The sequence below is a fragment of the Centruroides sculpturatus genome, unplaced genomic scaffold (genome assembly GCF_000671375.1).
Source record: "Centruroides sculpturatus isolate CEXI.00-Female unplaced genomic scaffold, Cexi_2.0 scaffold38, whole genome shotgun sequence".
In the NCBI taxonomy this organism is placed as follows: Eukaryota; Metazoa; Arthropoda; class Arachnida; order Scorpiones; family Buthidae; genus Centruroides; species Centruroides sculpturatus.
Genome location: NW_019384306.1, coordinates 986,165 through 1,010,091, shown reverse-complemented (window position 1 = coordinate 1,010,091; position 23,927 = coordinate 986,165). Strand labels below are relative to the sequence as shown.

The 23,927-nt window shown below is 32.3% G+C and overlaps 1 protein-coding gene across 1 annotated transcript in view; it reads left to right on the top strand.

Annotated features, from left to right (window-relative positions):
* LOC111619035 (structural maintenance of chromosomes flexible hinge domain-containing protein 1-like) overlaps positions 1 to 23,927 on the top strand; it is a 260,024-nt gene that overhangs the window by 52,385 nt on the left and 183,712 nt on the right. Inside the window, exons 10-15 of the mRNA XM_023360677.1 lie at positions 5,045 to 5,135; positions 6,348 to 6,558; positions 6,630 to 6,813; positions 6,900 to 7,023; positions 9,951 to 10,145; positions 22,352 to 22,465. Coding sequence (XP_023216445.1) covers positions 5,045 to 5,135; positions 6,348 to 6,558; positions 6,630 to 6,813; positions 6,900 to 7,023; positions 9,951 to 10,145; positions 22,352 to 22,465 — 919 coding nt within the window. The remainder of the gene's footprint in view (positions 1 to 5,044; positions 5,136 to 6,347; positions 6,559 to 6,629; positions 6,814 to 6,899; positions 7,024 to 9,950; positions 10,146 to 22,351; positions 22,466 to 23,927) is intronic.

The window sequence follows — 23,927 nt, the reverse complement described above, 5'->3', positions numbered from 1 at the left end:
CAAAGTGCTAATGAAAATATGCAATTTGCCTCTTTTTATGCTTACAGTATGTACAGCATTGTCATACACATATGGCATAATATACAGTCATATACAACATAATATACATGTATGTTACAAACATGTGTGTTTCTATGGGATAAAGAACAAAGAGCTCAAGAGACAATAATTTCAAGTACTGTTGTTTCTTACATATAGGGGTTAAAAAATGGAAATTGTTTTGAATAATGGATATTTTCCAGGATGTGCAGAAAATCCATTGTTTGTGATAAAATGAATTCTCAGAACAATGGATAATTTTTGGCGACCCAAGCATTTCATTAAAATGAGATTCTTCTGTACCTTATTAAGCTGTGATCTGTCTTTAACTTGGTTTTCATCACTATCTTTTACATGAAGTGAACTATCATGCTAAATCATTAATTATACAACTAAAATATAACAAATACCATTTATTATTTTTTTGTAAATATATTAATTTAGATATTACTAAACCATGCACCTTTTGTGATGTTATTTCTTTATTAGAATGATAACACATTTTTTTGTATCTTGTAGAATTCTGGAGCTATTCTGTAAGCAGATATTTGGCTGTCATGGAAGTATTATAAACTATTTAGTCTCCAGATATTAGTTACATGGGATTTTGTAAAATTTTTTTATTTCTTTGTGAAAGTTTATAAACATCTAAACTAATGTGTACATACCTTTTAAGTTTCCCTTGTACAAAATAAGTACAATAAAGTTTATTATTATTATTATTATTTTTTTGGTTGATACCGGTGGCTGTGTACTATGCCGGAACAGAGTCAAGGCATAGCAACCAAAAACAAAAATTAAATAAATGTGTCAGTGTCTGTACTCAGGAATTTCCTAACAATGTGGCTTGTATTCAAATATAGTGGCCTTCTGTAGTCTGATGTATGTATTTCTATTCAATTGTAATGTTCCCAGGCTTTTGTGTAGTGTGTGTGGTATCACACCTGTACAGGAGAGAATGACAGGTACAATAAGCATCTTATCCATTCTCCACGGATGCTTTATTTCCCAGGCAAGTTCTGTGTACTTGTTAATTTTTTCAGTGCATGTTTTTTATATATTGTGAGGGTTTTGAATGGATATGTCTATAATGTATGTGATTTTATTGTGTTTGTCAATGAGTGTGATGTCTGGTCTGTTGTGGTAAATTGTTTTATCTGTGATTATGGCTCTGTCGTAATACATTTTGTGCGTGTTATTTTCCAATACTGTCTGTGGAATATACTTGTAGTATGGTTCGTGGATGTCTGCCAATTTGTGTTTCTTTGCAAGCTCTTGGTGTATTATATTTGCTACTTGATTGTGTCTATGTAAGTAATCTGTCTGTGCCAAGAGCTTGCAACCAGAAGTGATGTGTTGTATAGTTTCTGGCATGATGTGACATTTTCTGCATGTGTCATTTGTGAGTGTTGTATCTTTGAGTATGTGTTTTCTGTAGTTTTTAGTATTTATGACCTGATCCTGTATGGCAATCATGAATCCTTCCGTCTCCCCAAAGAGGCATCCCCGATCTAACCAGCTGTTTGACGCAGTTTTGTCAACAAAATCCTGGGCCAGGTCGTAAGGATGCCTGCCATGGAGAGCCTTTTGAGCCCATGATTGCTTAATGTTGTCTATGCTTTTTATATGTTGTGTCATGTCTGTATGTTGTGAGTGTAAGTTTAATGGTGTGTTATTTGAGTCTGCTAGAGTTACTGCTTTATGTAACTGTGATGTTTCTTGTTTCTTGTAGAAAAACTCTCGCAGTGACTGTATTTGTTTGTAGTGAAGGTTAACTATGTCAATCAGGCCACGTCCGCCTTCTTTACGTGGAAGGGTTAATCTTTCTGTGGCGGATTTAGGATGATGTTGTTTATGCTTAGTAAGTGTTGTTCTTGTTTTCCTTTGGAGTTGCTCGAGATCTGTGTGAGTCCAATGTATAACTCCAAAAGAGTATGTGAGTACTGGGATGACATATGTGTTTATTGCTTTAACTGTGTGTTTTGCATTTAACTGTGTTCTAAGTATAGCGTTTAACCTACTTTGGTATTCTTTAATTAATCGTTGCTTTATTTGTGTATGTTCTGTTAGTTTGGCCTGTTGGAATCCTAAGTACTTGTAGAACTCGCCCTCTTCCATGGATTCAATAACGTCTCCATTTCCAAGTGCAAAATCTTCTTTCTTCAGGATTCCTTTTTCTATGTGAAGTTTTTTGCATTTGTCTAAGCCAAACTCCATTTGTATGTCCTTAGTGTATGAATGTGTGATTTGTAGGAGTTGATGAAGTTGTTTTTGTGTGGATGCATAAAGTTTTATGTCGTCCATGTACATGAGATGTGACAGTGTAAACTGTGTTGTTTTTTCATGTCTGATATTGTAGCCATATTGCGTGTTGTTTAACATGTTGGATAATGGATTCAGGGCTAGGCAGAACCAGAGAGGACTCAAGGAATCTCCTTGAAAAATTCCTCGCCTAATGAATATTTCGTTTGTTTGTATGGAAGTGTTACTAACCCTGAGATGTAGTGTTGTTCTCCAGTGCTGCATAGTGTTTTCGAAGAATGCAATGAGTGATGGATGTATTTTGTACATGTGTAGAATATGTAGCAGCCAACTGTGTGGAACACTGTCGAATGCTTTTCTGTAGTCTATATATGCCATGTGTATGTTTCTGTGTTGTTTGTGTGCTTGCCGTAGAATGACTGAATCTATGAGTAACTGTTCTTTGCATCCCCTGTGATTTCTACGGCAACCTTTTTGTTGTTCTGTAAGAATGTCGTGTTCTTCAACATGTTTGTATATTTTGTTTGTGATACAGGATGTCAATAATTTGTAGAGTGTTGGAAGACATGTAATTGGTCTGTATTGTGTGGGGTCTGTGGTGTTGTTGTTTTTAGGTTTCATGTAGGTGATGCCCTGAGTAAGAAATTTTGGCATGTCTTGTGGATTGATGATGATGTGTGTTAGATGTTTAGCTAGTTCCTGGTGCAGTGATGTAAACTTTTTGTACCAGAAATTGTGAATGTTGTCTACACCAGGTGTCTTCCAGTTGTGTGTTCTGTTAACAGCGTAGCGAATGTCGTGTACGTTTATTTCAGCACAGGGCATAGTTGGTATGTTGTGCAAGTTTCTGTTCTCCTCCTCGATCCAGCCTGCATCAGCATTGTGTGTAACAGCATTGGACCAAAGAGAAGACCAATAAGTTGTGAGTTCTTCTTCTGTTGGTGTGCCACTGTGCTGTGTATCAGTGTTTGTTTTGGTACTGATTTGTCTGTAGAAAAGTTTTTCATTGTTTGTGAATAATTTATTTTGTTGTTTTCGTAGTGTACATGTTTTGTATCGTTTGAGTCTACGTGCTTTGGCTGCGAGTTTTTGTTTTAGTGTATCGATGTATTCTGTAATGTGTGTGTTGTGATGTTCGTGTTTTGTGTGTGTTTTGATTTTCTTGAAAATGTTTTTGAGTTGTTTCTTTAATTTGGGTGTTATGTTGTTTTTAGTGTATTGTGTCAGCCTGCCTAATTGCTGTCTAATGTCATTTATTTGTGTTTCTATTCTTCTCTGCCAGGCAGGCTTGTGATAGGATTGTGTTTTGTGTGTGTCTGTCTGTGAGTGTATTTTCAGTCCATGGTGTGTTACTACTGTGACTGCCCCAGCATAAACTAATGTATGAATGTCTGAGAGTGTAGAAATTGAATGAATGTAGTTTGGTAGTAAGTGAGTGTTTACATAATCTAGTGTTTTTCCTACTGCCTTTGACGTGTTGATTTTTGGTATTCGTGGTCTTTGTGTGGGATCTGTACCAGTATATTTAATGAGTGTTTCCTGAAATATAAGTGAGAGCGTATTAACTAATTCTATGTCTACGTTATCAGTGATGGATGGGGAAGTGCCTGCAGTATCATTAGTGGTACTTGTTGTGTGTGTGCTGTAATCAGTGCTTGTTGCTGGATTATCCTGACAGGTTAAGTGATCTTCATTAATGTTAAATGTTTCTGTTTGTTGATGTATTTGATCAGCAACCTGTTGTTTGATAAGTTCGAGTGTTGTTTGTCGGATAAGGTTGTTGTGTATAGTAGTACTTTTTTAATCAACAACCCTTTGGTCGATGACAGTGAGGTGAGGATATTGTTTTGTGAATCTATAGTGTAGTTGTTGTCTATATGCTGTCATGTTTGTTTTGAGTCTTGTGATGATGTAGTAAGTGTGGATGAGATAAACTTGTTCATTTCTATTGTCCATTTCATCCATTGGTGTGGTTTTCAAGCTTTTGTGGTCTGTAAATGCATTGCCACAGAAACAAGGGCTAGGTTGGTTCCTCATTTCTGTTGAGGGCATTGCAGTAGCCATGCTTGGGCTGGTGCTGCTTTCACCATCAGTAACCAAAGGAGACTGTGGTCTATTTTTTCAAATGTGAGCCTCTGCCTAACCCATGAGTGCGGACCTTGTTAACCCAGGTTACATCCAAGCTAGTATGACACTTAGATCTGATTACTATCATGATAAATATCTCCACAGAATGTTGGTGTGGTCACTCTTAGCTTGATTTTTCCCCATAGACCTTACTGGCATGACTGTCTCTACCAAGAGCTTGTGCTCCAGCTGGCATTGTTTTATGGATCAGTAAAATTACTGGACTCTCCCACCACGACCAGGTGGTGACCATGGAAGAGTTATTAATATTATCAAAATGAAAATAAAAGTTGAGAGCGGGGCAATTATGGGGATAGTGGAGGCTTCATTTAAAAAATTCCAAAAAAATTGCAAAGTATAGGCTTGACAGCTATTGACAGATATTGTATGAGTCAGGAATTTTTAAAAAAACTGGTCAGGTAAAGTCAGGAAATATCACGAATATTGACTTAAAAAATCTAGTGGGAACCTTGTTTTATCAAAATCATTTTATTTTTTGATATAAACTTTACTTTTTGTTTTTACTTTGTTTATTTATTCCATAAAATATTGCTTTCTAAAAGAAATTTATTTTTAGAATTTATTATATTTAAATATATTTTTATTTGTATTTTAGGCATATATATCATTATTATGTTCATGGACCAAATGGAAATGTTGTTCAGAAAGGAAGAATACCATCACCATTTAAAAATATTGATATTGAGGTGTGTTATTCTATACATTTTTATTGATGTTGAAAGTTCAAACATTTTTAAATTCAAAACTATTCCCCTTAATTATAACAACTGTGAAAAATTATCTCCGATGTTGGTAAAAATTTTGATATATATATCAAAATTTTTCAATTTGTATATATCAAAATTTTTCAATTTATATATCAAAATTTTATATATATATATAATGAAATTTATAAAAATTAATCTGTTTTTTGTGAGGTTTTTGAGATGATGTTAAATTTGTCATTTTTCAGTTTAAAAACATTTAAAATATTAAATTAAAATCATTATTTCCATTACAATTCATTAAAATAATTTAAAAAATTTAGTGTTTATTTTTATAAATATTACTTTCCAATATTCTGTAATCTTTTAAACTAAAGTGAAAATGTAGAAGTTATTTATAAAGGAATGATGATGTTTTGCAGATGTGTGTTTTGTATCTGTTATCTGTACAATCATTATGTGTCACAATCAGAAATGCAACTGTCCAGGTGTGATGTGTGTTACTCAAAGTTTCTCTAATCCCTGCATTTACCAATACGAGTTAGAGTTAGTGTTAAGTCTTGAGTTATTGCTAAATTGGTATTCACCAACTCTGAATTTCAGATGTTACAATGTTTGTATTTTCAATAATTCAATGATTTAGAAAATGATTTGATGTGCTGAGGCAATGCAATACATGGATGATTTGCCAAGGGGGTATCTCCCAGGAGGACATTCTACTGGAAACTGGCCCCATTTAGATATATAAGAAAAACCCAAAAAGCTTCACATGGCCAGCCTTTTGATTGGATGCAAACTTACAACCAACAGTGTTCAGTGGTTTATACCCATTTAACCACTGATGGGCAATGTAAAAAATTTTTTTTTTATTAAACTTAACTTTTTATTAAATTTAAACTTTAACTGTAAAATTGAGTGTTCAAAAATTCACAATAAGTCATCAGAAAGCATATTCAATTAAAAACATCTAGATAGAATAAATTATTTTTTATTATTTATTTTAATAAATTATTTTAAATGAATTAAATTTTTTTTAAATTGTTATTTATCATTGTTATTGATTGTATGGTAATAAATTGTGTAACTTTATTATTTTTAATTTATGGTCAAAAAATGTTTGATAAATTGGAATTTATTAATTGACTTCAATCAATTTTTAAATAGTAATAAAGTACAAAAGCAATTTTTAAATAGGTAAAAATGTATATAAAGGGAATGAATCCCAAAATTACCAATCTTCGTGATATTGAAGATGATCTACAGTCACAGTTTATTCGTACTGCAACAAGTACATTTGATTTTAAAGCAACTGTTGATGGAACTCGAATTGTAGAAGGTGTGCTTAGGTATCATCCATTTCTTTATGATCATGAAACTTTTCCACCTGATGCTGCAGATCCTAGAGGTAATAATGATTAAGGTATGATATTAAACTTTAAATTATATATGAAATTTTTTAATATTTATGTTCAACAGTTTTACCAGAACCTGAAGATGATCATGATTATTTTCAATCTGATACACGTCCAGCTAGAGGTAGAAGATCAATATTTGAATGTTACTGGAATGGAAGACTTATTCCATATACGACAATAGATGAATTTGATTGGTGTAGTGCTCCTAAAAAAGCAAAAAATATACCAATAGAATGTTATAATAGGTGAGAGAAATATACTAATTTGTAATACTATTAAAGTTATTTTGAAGTTAATATTTATAAATTGATCATAATTATTTTTATTTTAGAGTATCAGGTGTTTTATGGACAAATGACTCTTTTCAAGTCAGTACAAATAAATTGACATTTTTAGATTTAGAGAATAAATTAAGAGATAAAAATGCTGTTTTTACAAGAGTTATTAGTGGACAGGTAATTATGCATATACATATATGATATAGGCACTTATACATGAAAAAAATATTTAAATTATATAATAATTATATTGTTGTGAAACTTTCAGATAATTTACAGTAGAAACTCCATATTTAGACATTCTTTATTTGTGCATTTTGCATATCATGGTTGGTAAATTTTCAACCAATTTTTTTATTTATAGAAGCTAAAATCCACTTATTTCTGGAAAGAAAAAAGTAAAAAAAAAAGATAGAGACAATTAAATGCTTCTTAGTTCTTTTATCTTGAATGCCATCTAATGCAATTTATATTGTTGACTATTAGACTATACTATATCATGCACACTTATGTGAATAATAAATATTGTGTTTTGTATTATTATGCATTATGATTGTGAGCACTATTTTAGAAGCAGATTTTAATTATTTTTTTCTTTTGTACTTAAAAATCGGCAATGTCAGCTAAATGAAAAGATTGTAGTAGAAAATTATAAAAAAGGTTAAATTAAGTGATATTTTTCAAAGACAAAATTAAAATGCTAGTTTGCAGCAAAAAGAATCAGCAATTATAGTTATTTGCTCATTTGCAGTAAATGAATCAACAATACATTATGAAAAACACAGATAGAGATTGGAAATATAGTAAAATCATCTTACTCTTAAGGAGCAAAAATTGCAAAGATGATCAGAAATCCTAACATTGAAAAAATGATTTGGTCTGAAGATAAATCAGAAAAGAATGTTCTTTTGATTGGTTCCATTATCTGCTGAAAGCAAAGAATCTGTTTCATCATCATTTTAGTGCAAGAACTAGTTAAGATCACCTATGCTTAAATTCAATTCAGAGAATAGTTTCAAAAATTTAAGAGAAGGGATTTTCTGCATGATGCCAGATTTAAGGTTGGAATTAAGGAACGTACAGTGATACCTTGGTTTTCATCGATAATCCATTCAAAAACAATTGGTGAAATCTGAAACCAACGAAAATCGAGTCAATTATTTTCACATGAATCAGTTTAAATCCAATTAATTTGTTCTAGACACTCCAAAATATATACCAAAAACACATTTAATATAGAATAAATATTGTGTATATTGTGTTTTTAATATTGGTAATATTAAAAACAATAAAAAATTAGTATAAAATGAATAAAAAAACTAATGTAAAGAATAAATGAACATTTAACATGGCATTCGAAGAGCAGCTGGCTCTGGAAACTTTCTTTGGTCCCATGGTGGAGGTAAAAGAAAGGAAAGCAATGGAATTGTTTGGCTAGATATGCAGGGTAATGCTCACACAATGAGAAACAATGCCACACTGTGCAGGAAAATGTGTGAGTAGCCCTATGTTTTTGCAAAGTTAGCAGCAAGGTCACGTGGGAATGAAATATGGGCACACCGACAAAATCTGAGACAACTTTTTTGTGAAAAAAATTGATGAAAGCTGAAATTGACGATAATCGAAGTCAATAAAAACAGAGGTATTACTGTATGTCATGTTATCAGACATCACTATTTCATACCTTCCAAAGTGTAAGGCAAGAGAGACAAAAATTTAACATTTTTTAAGAATAAAAGTGTATAAAAGTTATAATAATTATTCTTAACTTTTATTTTAAAATAAATGAAAAATGTATTGGTTTGAAAATGTTGTTTTATTTTCTAATTATATATATATATTTTCCATTCACTAATCTTATTTTATCAATGTATTTCTTCTCTCTATATTAATGATAATTTTGCAGAATGTAATCCTCACAAATATGGAAATTCTACTGTATTTTATAAATGTTTATTGATTTGTTTTTATGTGAAATTTTTCAGTTAGAATGGTCTTTTTATGAAATTTTAAAACTCATTTTTGTTCTGCTAATATACTAAACTAAAATATTTTTAAAGTCATACAGACTTTTTAAGTTGGATTATGTATCATTTTTCATTTAGTATATTCTAATAAAAAATCAAGATTTTAAATATAATTGAAACTTTTAGGTAAATTTATTGATCAAATAATTATACTGTACTAATTGAATTGAATTTATTTCAAAAACAACTTAAAATTACAATATACAGCTTTGGACTTACAAAGAATTTTAATAACATAATAGAACATGTGTTTAGTAAGGAACTTTATTATAGAGGTGATTTACATATAAAAATATTTCCAAAAAATTATATATTTCATACATGTAGTACTAATAAAAATGTTTTTGAGCCTAGGAAAAGACAATATGATTCTAATATTGATCTGTTTAGGTAAAATTAATCCCATAAAAGCAGAGAACAAAGAAGAAAAATATGATGAATTTTCAATTATATATATATAATTGAAAATTCATCATATTTTTCTTCTTTGTTCATATATATATATGATATGATATATCATCTCACATTGACTAATCTTGTTTGTATTTTTTTCATATATATAAAAGAGTTTGTACCTCTAACATAAAGTAATAGGTATAGCTTCAAAAATCTCATATTGTCACAGTAACATATTCCACATTGTAACAGCAGTAATAATGTAATAGTTGTGTAGCTCCCTTTATATGTTATACATTAATTATAGGTGCTGACCATGGCTGTTTTTCCATTTATGTGGAAAAAACATGAGTATGATTTTTCAGTATAGCATGATGTATATGAAAGTGATTAACGTGATGACTGAATATTATCTGCATCAGCAGTTGCAAGTGTTGCCAAATATGGGAGAGTGACAGTGATGGGACTTTTTAGGGAATATAATTAGTATTGTATATTGGTTAATTTATAATGTAATGTAATTATTGTATATTATAAATACTACAGTAATACTATATTATATTACTGTTTTGAATCAATAAAGTTGATTAATTGAGTTTAATTAAGTATTTAATAAAATTGATTAATTAATTAATTTTCTATGAAATAAATATTTATTGATATTTTATGGAATATTTTTAGGAAAAACGTGCAAATATAGATAAACAGTTTACTGAGTGGCTTCAACAATGTCATGAAAAATGTGACAAACAAGTTATTTTTCGTGATTATCAAGGGTTAATTACAAGAACTGAACTTCATAAACACAGACAATATCCTTGGGCTGTATATCATACAATTGAATGGGATGGAAAAATTTTCAAGAAAGGCCAGCTTGTAAGTATTATAATTTTTTTTTAAGGATTATTGCATATTGTTCTGTTCTGTTTCTTGGGTTGATATGGAAACTTTAGCCTAGTTGGCTCTCTTCTCCAACTGGCGCTGCCTGGTTTTTAATTGAAGTGGCCTGTGTGATTGATGTTGGAGAAAGAAGGTTAGCCAGCACAGCATCCTTCCTCCTATGCCCATGCGTGATAATTTGGCAAGAAGCCCTACTTGACATAGAGTTGTAGGCTCCTTCAAGGTCAAGGGCAACCAGGTACATCCAGTGGCTCCTGGTCCTTTTGATGGTGATATGGTAGTGGATTGCCATCCACCACTATATCACCATCAAAAAGCGTGTCTTTAACTTCCCTGTATGGGAGGAAACCAAAGTGATGGTAATGATAAAGGTCAGTGCTGAAGATGAAAGAGTGGAGTCGTTGGAGAATGAGACACACTAATGTTTTAGCAATGTGTGACGTCAGCAAGATCAGTCGATAGGAGGAGCACATCATTGCCAGGCAACCTGGCTTGGCAATTGGGACAATGGTGGCTGTCATCCAGTCTGAGAGGAAGGTTTCCATTGACCAGATTTTGTTCAGCTGAATTAGTAAGAGGTGATTTCCCTCCAGCGGGAGAGCCTTAAGTGCCTGAGCGCTGACGCCGTCTGGTCCTGGCGTGGAGTTATAGAGATATCTAAGGGCTTGGCAGAGATCCAAAAGGGTGAATGGCTGGTTGTCCTGCCAAGTGTACTGTGGGTGAGGTGCCGGAAGAGGGGCAAACGCCCCACTTGGGCAAGGCCAACCAAAGAAATTTGCTAGAGCCTCTGCTTATTGGGGAGGAGTGAGTAGGACATCAGGAGTCTGGAGGATGAAATAAGTATCNCTGTTTTTTGCATCCCCTGTGATTTTTACAGCAACCTTTTGTTGTTTGTAAGAATGTTGTGTTTTCAACATGTTTGTATATTTTGTTTGTGATACAGGATGTCAGAAATTTTTATAATGTTGGAAGACATGTAATTGGTAATTGGTTTGGCATGTCTTGTGACTTGATGATGATGTATGTTAGGTGTTTAGCTAGTTCTGGTGCAGTGATGTAAATTTTTTGTACCAGAAATTGTGAATGTTGTCTACACCAGGTGTCTTCCAGTTGTGTGCTCTGTTAACAGCATAGTGGATGTTGTGTACATTTATTTCAGCACAGGGCATAGTTGGTATGTAGTGCAAGGTTTTGTTCTCCTCCTCGATCCAGCCTGTATCAGCATTATGTGTAACAGTACTGGACAAAAGAGAAGTCCTTAAGTTGTGAGTTCTTCTTCTGTTGGTGTGCCACTGTGCTGTGTATTAGTGTTTTGGTATTAATTTGTCTGTAAAAGAGTTTTTCATTGTTTGTAAATAACTTATTTTGTTGTTTTGGTAGTATACATCAGGGATGGGCAACCCGCAGCCCTTGGGCTGCATGCGGTCTGCAGTAATTTTTTATGCAGCACACATCACATAAAATATGAATAAATATATCAATTTTCCAGCTTAAGTTAGTATGCAGCAAAAATTCAAATGTTATTTTCTACAACTTATGTATGTGAATAGTTTTTCTGCAATGAATTTAGTAAAAATTAAAACAAGATACCAGCTAACAGACACATCAAAACTAATTTAAAACTAGCAGTGACTAATATTTAACCAAATATTTTTGATATATTACGTTTACATCAGTTCTAGAAGCTAAATTAAGTATACCTATGCTATATATGAATAAATAATTGTGATTTACCGACATTCCCCCCTCTTTTCTCTTGTATGCAGCCTGCGTCAGTGTAAAAGTTTTGAAATGCAGCCCTTACATAGATAGAGGTTGCCCATCTCTGGTGTACTGTACATGTTTTGTATTGTTTCAGTCTATATGCTTTGGCTGCAAGTTTTTGTTTTAGTGTATCAATGTATTCTGTAATGTGTGTGTTGTGATGTTTATGTTTTTTGTGTGTTTTGATTTTCTTGAAAATGTTTTTGAGTTGTTTCTTTAATTTTGGTGTTAGGTTGTTTTTAGTGTATTGTGTCAGCCTACCTAATTGCTGTCTAATGTCATTTATTTGTGTTTCTATTCTTCTTTTCCACGTAGGATTGTGATACAATTGTATTTTGTGTGTATCTGTGTATGATTGTATTTTCAGTCCATAGTATGTCACTACTGTGACTGCCCCAGCATAAACTAATGTATGAATGTCTGAGAGTGTAGAAATTGAATGAATGTAGTCTGGTAGTAAGTTAGTGTTTACATAATTTTTTCCTACTACCTTTGATGTGTTGATTTTTGGTATTCATGGTCTTTGTGTGGGATCTGTACCTGTATATTTAGTGAGTGTTTCCTGAAATATAAGTGAGAGCATATTAACTAAATCTATGTCTATGTTATTAGTGGTGGACGAGGCAGTGTCTGTAGTATCATTAGTGGTAGTTGTTGTGTGCGTGCTATTATCAATGCTTGTTGCTGGATTATCCTGACAGGTTAAGTGATCTTCATTAATGTTAAATGTTTCTGTCTGTTGATGTATTTGATCAGCAACCTGTTGTTTGATAAGTTCGAGTGTTGTTTGTCGGATAAGGTTGTTGTGTATAGTAGTACTTTTTTAATCAACAACCCTTTGGTCGATGACAGTGAGGTGAGGATATTGTTTTGTGAATCTATAGTGTAGTTGTTGTCTATATGCTGTCATGTTTGTTTTGAGTCTTGTGATGATGTAGTAAGTGTGGATGAGATAAACTTGTTCATTTCTATTGTCCATTTCATCCATTGGTGTGGTTTTCAAGCTTTTGTGGTCTGTAAATGCATTGCCACAGAAACAAGGGCTAGGTTGGTTCCTCATTTCTGTTGAGGGCATTGCAGTAGCCATGCTTGGGCTGGCGCTGCTTTCACCATCAGTAACCAAAGGAGACTGTGGTCTATTTTTTCAAATGTGAGCCTCTGCCTAACCCATGAGTGCGGACCTTGTTAACCCAGGTTACATCCAAGCTAGTATGACACTTAGATCTGATTACTATCATGATAAATATCTCCACAGAATGTTGGTGTGGTCACTCTTAGCTTGATTTTTCCCCATAGACCTTACTGGCATGACTGTCTCTACCAAGAGCTTGTGCTCCAGCTGGCATTGTTTTATGGATCAGTAAAATTACTGGACTCTCCCACCACGACCAGGTGGTGACCATGGAAGAGTTATTAATATTATCAAAATGAAAATAAAAGTTGAGAGCGGGGCAATTATGGGGATAGTGGAGGCTTCATTTAAAAAATTCCAAAAAAATTGCAAAGTATAGGCTTGACAGCTATTGACAGATATTGTATGAGTCAGGAATTTTTAAAAAAACTGGTCAGGTAAAGTCAGGAAATATCACGAATATTGACTTAAAAAATCTTGTGGGAACCTTGTTTTATCAAAATCATTTTATTTTTTGATATAAACTTTACTTTTTGTTTTTACTTTGTTTATTTATTCCATAAAATATTGCTTTCTAAAAGAAATTTATTTTTAGAATTTATTATATTTAAATATATTTTTATTTGTATTTTAGGCATATATATCATTATTATGTTCATGGACCAAATGGAAATGTTGTTCAGAAAGGAAGAATACCATCACCATTTAAAAATATTGATATTGAGGTGTGTTATTCTATACATTTTTATTGATGTTGAAAGTTCAAACATTTTTAAATTCAAAACTATTCCCCTTAATTATAACAACTGTGAAAAATTATCTCCGATGTTGGTAAAAATTTTGATATATATATCAAAATTTTTCAATTTGTATATATCAAAATTTTTCAATTTATATATCAAAATTTTATATATATATATAATGAAATTTATAAAAATTAATCTGTTTTTTGTGAGGTTTTTGAGATGATGTTAAATTTGTCATTTTTCAGTTTAAAAACATTTAAAATATTAAATTAAAATCATTATTTCCATTACAATTCATTAAAATAATTTAAAAAATTTAGTGTTTATTTTTATAAATATTACTTTCCAATATTCTGTAATCTTTTAAACTAAAGTGAAAATGTAGAAGTTATTTATAAAGGAATGATGATGTTTTGCAGATGTGTGTTTTGTATCTGTTATCTGTACAATCATTATGTGTCACAATCAGAAATGCAACTGTCCAGGTGTGATGTGTGTTACTCAAAGTTTCTCTAATCCCTGCATTTACCAATACGAGTTAGAGTTAGTGTTAAGTCTTGAGTTATTGCTAAATTGGTATTCACCAACTCTGAATTTCAGATGTTACAATGTTTGTATTTTCAATAATTCAATGATTTAGAAAATGATTTGATGTGCTGAGGCAATGCAATACATGGATGATTTGCCAAGGGGGTATCTCCCAGGAGGACATTCTACTGGAAACTGGCCCCATTTAGATATATAAGAAAAACCCAAAAAGCTTCACATGGCCAGCCTTTTGATTGGATGCAAACTTACAACCAACAGTGTTCAGTGGTTTATACCCATTTAACCACTGATGGGCAATGTAAAAAATTTTTTTTTTATTAAACTTAACTTTTTATTAAATTTAAACTTTAACTGTAAAATTGAGTGTTCAAAAATTCACAATAAGTCATCAGAAAGCATATTCAATTAAAAACATCTAGATAGAATAAATTATTTTTTATTATTTATTTTAATAAATTATTTTAAATGAATTAAATTTTTTTAAAATTGTTATTTATCATTGTTATTGATTGTATGGTAATAAATTGTGTAACTTTATTATTTTTAATTTATGGTCAAAAAATGTTTGATAAATTGGAATTTATTAATTGACTTCAATCAATTTTTAAATAGTAATAAAGTACAAAAGCAATTTTTAAATAGGTAAAAATGTATATAAAGGGAATGAATCCCAAAATTACCAATCTTCGTGATATTGAAGATGATCTACAGTCACAGTTTATTCGTACTGCAACAAGTACATTTGATTTTAAAGCAACTGTTGATGGAACTCGAATTGTAGAAGGTGTGCTTAGGTATCATCCATTTCTTTATGATCATGAAACTTTTCCACCTGATGCTGCAGATCCTAGAGGTAATAATGATTAAGGTATGATATTAAACTTTAAATTATATATGAAATTTTTTAATATTTATGTTCAACAGTTTTACCAGAACCTGAAGATGATCATGATTATTTTCAATCTGATACACGTCCAGCTAGAGGTAGAAGATCAATATTTGAATGTTACTGGAATGGAAGACTTATTCCATATACGACAATAGATGAATTTGATTGGTGTAGTGCTCCTAAAAAAGCAAAAAATATACCAATAGAATGTTATAATAGGTGAGAAAAATATACTAATTTGTAATACTATTAAAGTTATTTTGAAGTTAATATTTATAAATTGATCATAATTATTTTTATTTTAGAGTATCAGGTGTTTTATGGACAAATGACTCTTTTCAAGTCAGTACAAATAAATTGACATTTTTAGATTTAGAGAATAAATTAAGAGATAAAAATGCTGTTTTTACAAGAGTTATTAGTGGACAGGTAATTATGCATATATATATATATATGATATAGGCACTTATACATGAAAAAAATATTTAAATTATATAATAATTATATTGTTGTGAAACTTTCAGATAATTTACAGTAGAAACTCCATATTTAGACATTCTTTATTTGTGCATTTTGCATATCATGGTTGGTAAATTTTCAACCAATTTTTTTTATTTATAGAAGCTAAAATCCACTTATTTCTGGAAAGAAAAAAGTAAAAAAAAAANGTTGATATGGAAACTTTAGCCTAGTTGGCTCTCTTCTCCAACTGGCGCTGCCTGGTTTTTAATTGAAGTGGCCTGTGTGATTGATGTTGGAGAAAGAAGGTTAGCCAGCACAGCATCCTTCCTCCTATGCCCATGCGTGATAATTTGGCAAGAAGCCCTACTTGACATAGAGTTGTAGGCTCCTTCAAGGTCAAGGGCAACCAGGTACATCCAGTGGCTCCTGGTCCTTTTGATGGTGATATGGTAGTGGATTGCCATCCACCACTATATCACCATCAAAAAGCGTGTCTTTAACTTCCCTGTATGGGAGGAAACCAAAGTGATGGTAATGATAAAGGTCAGTGCTGAAGATGAAAGAGTGGAGTCGTTGGAGAATGAGACACACTAATGTTTTAGCAATGTGTGACGTCAGCAAGATCAGTCGATAGGAGGAGCACATCATTGCCAGGCAACCTGGCTTGGCAATTGGGACAATGGTGGCTGTCATCCAGTCTGAGAGGAAGGTTTCCATTGACCAGATTTTGTTCAGCTGAATTAGTAAGAGGTGATTTCCCTCCAGCGGGAGAGCCTTAAGTGCCTGAGCGCTGACGCCGTCTGGTCCTGGCGTGGAGTTATAGAGATATCTAAGGGCTTGGCAGAGATCCAAAAGGGTGAATGGCTGGTTGTCCTGCCAAGTGTACTGTGGGTGAGGTGCCGGAAGAGGGGCAAACGCCCCACTTGGGCAAGGCCAACCAAAGAAATTTGCTAGAGCCTCTGCTTATTGGGGAGGAGTGAGTAGGACATCAGGAGTCTGGAGGATGAAATAAGTATCTGATGTGACGGGTGGAGTACGCAGATGGCGGAAAATCCTGTATAACATTGACTGGAAAGGTGGGAGATGCATAGGTGACCCCATCACTCCCAATGGGATTGTCGGATTGTACGTTGGAGCTGTGCTCCAAGCTTTTTGTAGGTATTCCACCACTGGAGGGATGCTATGCAGTGAGCATTGCGGAACACTCAGCATTTTTTGTGTGGATGTAGCTGTACATTGGGGTCCACCACAGCAGCATCCTCGTTGGACCCGAGGAGCGAGTAGTTGTATAGGTTTTTGTAGTTGCCTAGATCTGATTGAGGAGAGAGCGGTAAATCCTGGGTTTATTCTCTGGAACTGACCAGTTGTGGTCAGTTCCGGACAGGTAGGAGCTCCAATTGATGTGATGGAGTAGGCAAGACGGAGCTGGCAGGTTGGGGACCCCCAGGAGAGTCACAATCAAATGGATAGGGACATGGTTGCTTGTGAGAATGTCGCCCTCTAGACTCCATGATGCGGACCTCAATAGGTCTGGGGTACAAAAGGTTATGTTGATGGCAGATGACCCATCTAAGCGAAAGTGGGTTGGCACGCTGGTGTTCCAGCAGCAAATCTCAGAATTCGGGAGCCAGTAGAATAGGACATGGCTTGCAGTGTTTGGGCGCTGACAGTCGTCATCTCAATATGGATGGTGAGTGTTCCAGTCTCCGCCAATAATCCGCGGGTGGTGGTGATCCTGTATGAGGGAGTCTAAGGTGGATCCCTGCATCCCCCCATATGGGGCGTAGGTGTTTATCAGGGATAGGGGGCATTGCTGACGTGTATACAAACATCTCCTGAACCTCCAATTCAAGATCTATGGACCACAGCACTATGTGTTGTGCCAGCCATTTGGTAGTGACCGCCGTCAGGAGGTTCCCTCTCTGAGCTGAAGAGTGGTCCACATGGAAGAATGTGAATCTGGGAAGCGAAAAAGTGGCCCCCAGTAACAACCAAGTCTCCTGGATAATTTGGCAGTGCAGAACCAGCCTACTGTATATTTTTACTTTTCTGGCTGTTATATATAACAGGGAAAGTATGGTGATCAGTCAAAAAATGACCTTCAAAGATTTTTACGTTTTTGGACTCAGAACACCTTGAAACATCAAGAAATGCAAAAAATTTGGGTTTTTTTCAGTGGGGCATGATTTTGTTTGACCTTTTTGAAGATTAATAACTCTTGTGCTTTTTGTCAAAAATTTCTGAAATTTTACAGGGTGGTTTGTTTATTAGGGGGAGTGAAGTTAAAAAATAAGCAGATTCAGAATTGGTGACTGTTCGGTACGCTAATAACACAATGAAAAGTTCCAATAGTTCTTATCTTCCAAACTTGTCTGTCAAGAAGACACCTTATGACAACCAATGAACAGTTGGCTAGCAGTAACCCTTTCTTTGGCTGTGGTAGAACTCAGTCTGTGAGACAGATTCAAGCTTGAATTCTCCACTTCTATGTCAACCTTATATAGTTGTTGACAGCCATCGGCTGACCAATTAGCAGCTATTCCAGGTCAGCCACATTGCATGGTGTTCTTTGCCATCGGCTGACCAATCAGCAGCTATTCCAGGTCAGCCACATTGCATGGTGTTCTTCGCCAACAGTCTTCTTTGAGACACATGCGCCACCAATTCAAATTTAACTGATTGTTTCCTCCACAATCTCTCCTCAGCAGCATTTGTTACAAGTTCAAATTGACCAACCATGTTTATTACACGATATTACCACGACAGGGGGATTGATGCTATCAAATTTTGGTGATTAAAAGTTGAGAGGGTGGGGAGATAAAGGGAGTTATGTGTGTCTCCAGTAGGGTTGGATTTAATGATGATTTTACTTATTATTCACATTTACAATTTTTTATAAAACCCATTCCTACTCTCAAAATTAAGCCTTTTGCCATTTTATAATAGATAAAAATATAAAAAGTTTTTAAGTTAATAAAATATGATAACAGGTGGTGCCACCAAATGTTGACTGGAAACTTAAGCAACTCATTGCTGGATTTTTTAAAATTTATTTTATTTAATGAGTAATATACATTATTTTTTATTATATAAGGTTATTCTTTTGGACAACATTTTTACAAATACTTCAGCAATTCAAATAATTTATATTTAATTCTTTATGATTTGTAATGTAAAAATGTATACAGTAATACCCCGAACTTACGCGATAGGTGGGACCGAGCAATAACTGCGTAAGTCAAATTCGCATAAGTCGGGGTATAATTTCTCATATAAATACATATAAATAATTTTTAATTGGGGCCGGAGACTAAAGAAAACAATAATTTTTTCTAGAAAGATGGATTTGAATAATCTAAAGCAATACAAAAGTTGCAACTTCTGTTCCACTTCTCTTAATGAATGCAAATTGTGATTTGGATGTCAGAAAATTCTTTTTTGTCCATTGCTCAAACCTATTTGCAAGAATTGATGTAAAAATTTTTCTTAATGTTGATAATATAGCAATGTGTCTATAGTTACTGAGATTTGACTTCTTGCCCCTTTTAAATATCATCTGAAAATATGCAGAACACCATGTTTCAGGGAAAATGCCATGTTCATAAATGAAATTATAGCTGAAATTCTAAATATTCCAAAATGAATACCAAAAATTCTGCTGCTTCAATTGATATTCATTTTAGAAAACTGACTGGAATTAAATCAGGGCTAACAACAGTAGTTTCACTCAGTTTATTAATAACATTTGCTATTTCAGAAGCCTGCATTGGCAGATTCACCACCACCCTCTCCTCACCATACATTTCAGCTACATCTATTTCTAATGGACTAATTGTCATATTTGATTTTTTCTTCTTGAAAAAATCAAACCATTTGACAAAATCAATATATTTTGGTTTTTCATCCCAGTTCTCGGATGATATTTTTTCACTGTTGACCAGAAGATATGTTCTTGTCTATTAAAAGTATCTTGTTCAACAAATTAAAATAGCTTCTTTTCTTTGTCTTTATAAGATTATTATATTTTTTTTCAAAACTGATATATTCAATTAGTAGCACTCTTGTCCTATTTTTACGTAATGCTGCCAATCTATATTCTTTGAATCTTTTGGCCTTATAACAGTTCAAATTGAACCATTCCTGCTTAAACTTAGAAGTCATTCTATTTAGGTATGTAATTTTATCTGGGCAATTCGATTATATAATCACTAAAAATTTTACTTAATTTGTTATATATTTTTCCAAATTCTTTTGTCAATGCTACTTTATGAACTAGTTTCATTCTGTCACCTATTTCAGATTCAAATTTTTTAATATTACATTTATATTTCTTCATTTATGAATTAACTCCTTTACTTGGCTTCTCATCAGAAAGTGGTAAATTTAAATTTTATCTGATAGTCAATTGTATTGGAAAGTGGTCTGATAAATTATTATTGAGTACTTCAAATCTAACACAATAGTTCAAGATAAATTCAAAACATAAGATATAGTCAATTATCAATGCACCTCTCATCAAAGTAAAAGTATGTCTATCAGAATAATCCTCTACCATATAACCATTTAGAATAAACAAATTATAATTTTTGACAAATTTAATTAATAAATTTCCTTTCTTATTAACTCCTGTATCATGACTTCTTCTTGTATTATAAACTACCGGATTATTCCTGTTAAAAATTGGATCACATTCTTGCGTTGAAATCCTTAAGAATTATCTATAGGTGGAATATGACCAGTTCAGAAAAGTTTTCTCCATTTCTTTGAGTGGGCTTTGGAGTGTTTAGTAAGGAAGAGTATAATTAATAATTATTGCTAAGTATTCATTTGGGGAGTCCATTGAATTTATGATTTTCTAATTTAACCATAACAAATATTAAGTAAGTACTCCAATAGGAATGAACCAAATTTCCCAAGGATTTATTTATTAACAGCATTATTCCTCCCTGTGGCCTACCAGCTCCAGGTTCCTTTACTGCTGGAACCAAAATATAATTAGATCTCCTGCAGAGATCATTCATCTCCTTTTCAGTTAGTTTAGTAATCCAAGTTTCTTCTAATCCTGTGATATCATACATTGCTAATAGCTTTTTGAAATAAACAAAAAAAAATTTATTTCTAACACTTTGGGTATTCTCAAGGTGTTAGAAATAAATTTGGGTATTCCTTGAATATTTCCAATTAATGATCTTGATCTCAGTTCCTTTGTTTAATGATGAATATAATCTATCAAAATTATTACTACTATTGTTGTTAACATTAGTATTCACAACATCAAATAAATTAATCAATTGATTTCTACATCTAAAATAGATCTAGTATCAACCAAGCAATTCTTTAAAAAAATATAAGTAATTTTCTTATTCTTATAAATTACATAATCACTTCTTAATAGAATTTGCATACTTTCTTATTTGTCTCTATATAAAATGGGAGAATTTTGGCTCTACGATACCTAGTCTCTTGAGTTAGATTAGGAAGTAATCATAAATTGCTATAAATCTTTTCACAGGATACTTTTTTGTAGTTATAAAAGACTGATAATATTTGATTTTTTCTTTGAATAGTACTTAATGTACTTTTTAGTATCATGGGCTCTTCTTTTCTTATAAGTTCCTGTTATTTCTTCTACTATAAATTTGTCAATTTCAGAATTTCCTAAAGAAATTTATTAGGCTTTCTTTAATATTTATGTTATCATTTATCAAATAGCCAAATAACATCAGATTAAGTTGATTGGTTATATTTAAAATATTATTTGCCATATACTGTTGAGCTTCCATTTTCCTGTCTTAATCCAGTAGAACTGTTACTAATTTATTGACCTTCTGTTCCAATGAACCAAGCTTGGTCTTAAAATCCTTAATGTCCTGACGTATCACACTAATTTCTGTTTCCACTTCCAAAATTTGTTTAGTTATAGAACTATGTGAGGCTTAAATTAGTTTTGTCAACCGTCATAAGCTGTCAGCAGTCGAGCTATCATCCTTCTCCATCAACTCAAAACAATCTACTAGTGTAGATTCAAAATTATTTTTCCTCTCTTTTTCATATACTTTTTTATTCCTCTCCATATCCACAGAAGTCGCAGATTGTCTATGGAGCATAGTTTTCACATTCGCCGATTTAGACATTTTAACGGCATTACTACTACTGGTCACTGGGGGTTGCCCTCTCTTCAATGGAGAATGTGATAAAGGACCTGGATTTTGTTCAATTTCAGCCATAATAATTAAAATCCATGTAATTATTGGTAAATATGCTTGAAATTGCTACAAAATCATCATTGAATAATCCTTCTTCTATCTCAAGAAAAGCTCACTCAAAATTCACTCCAACATCACTAAATGCCTGAAGAATCCCCTATCCAATTAGAATAATAATAATGACCAAATTATATTTTTTTATACTGTTTATATTATTTAACTTATAGTAAAATTGGTTTGATTATATAATCATTGTTTTTGCTTACATCACAGTTTTGGAGAACCTATTGACAATGTTAAGTGAGGGCTTGCTGTAATTTAATTTTTACTTTATTTAAAATTATTTACCTCAAATGAAGGAACAATTTAAATAAATTTTAAATAAAGAGTTACTTTTTATTTAAAAAATTCTAATGAATGTTGTATTAACTTAGGTAAGAACACAACGTACAGTACCAGTTATAGTTGCTACTGTCAAAAGATTTCTGTTATATGGAGATCACGAAGGGGATGTCTATGCCACTGGTGGTGACATTGAATTGCAACAAGTAAGTTTTTACTGTTATTAATTAATAATTATGGATATTCAAATTGACTTTAACAATTTAAAAATTATATTTTTCATAATAACTTGTTAAACTTTTAATCTTAACTAAATATAATGCATATTACTAAGTAGAAACAGATCTTATTATTTAAAGCAGAAGAATCTTGTACTATTTATTTTACATATTTAATATATGTGTTCAAGAAAGTTTATTAAGTTATATTTTCAATGATTTCTTAATAATTTTTAATTAAATTTATGCATTTGTACTGAAATTTATTAAAAAAATCTGTTATCCAAACTTCTTCTGGATTAAGTTGAATTTATCATCAGAAATAGTAGAACTAATGAGAGCAGATATCAGAATATCAGAAATTTGGAAATTGAAAATGCCCAAATTTAAATTTATGAACAACCTGGTCTTGCAGTTCTCTTTTCCTGCCCACCACCCTCCATTCATATGACAAAAACAAGAAGTTAACATTTGCAAAATCTTCTATCCCATACTTAGGATCTGTTACTTTATGAATAGTTCAAGCTTATAAAAGACACAGGGTCACACTTACCATCAAACCACAGCTGTCGCTCTGCAGAATTCTGTGTAATGATAGGGATTCTCTTACTCTTTTGGAGAAGTCTGGAGTTTATATAGTCCCATTACAGCAAGTGCAAATAGGAACAAAGATTTTTTTACATAGGTGCCACAACTAAAAAGTTATTGAACCATTTAAATGTATTATTTTTAACATCATCTTGGATTCCCAAGATGATGATAAAAATAATACACTGTGACCCTCCACTAATTTTGCGAAAAATGTATTATAAAATAATTTTACTCCATTATGGGCCCCTACTTCCATTCTCAGGTGATGTTTAGATTGCAGAACATTGTTTATCTGGGAGTTGTTATATAAAACCTTGCAACTCTCCCTCACTCAAAATTCCTGATATATGGATAACACTTTATAAAAACTTAAAACCTTAATTTTTCTCTAGATTTTATTTTTATTTTAACCTTATTTATACTTTATTTTATTTTACTTAGCCTTATCTTAACTATCCATTTTTGTATTTTACTTATTTTTTATTCACATTTTATATTGGGTTGTTCAGAAAGTTTGTAGCTATTTTTCATAGCTGACAGTTGAGACACTGCGTGATGCAAAAATTATTAGAATTGTACAAACCAATGAATATTACAATAAATGACCTTGAGATGCATCTGTTACAAAAAAACCATTAAGATTATTCAAATATCCTTTAATTTGTCTCATTGCAAAAATTGATGCAAACAACATGCATTATCAACACTTGTTTTTTTTTTATCATAAAGGCAAAAAATGCTGTAAAAACAGAAAAAAATATATAAAATAAAATTGCCAGGACATATATGACATTTATAGAAAAAAATATATTTTTCTATAAAAGGAAAAAAAAATATGTTTATGTTGGGAGTTCTGTAG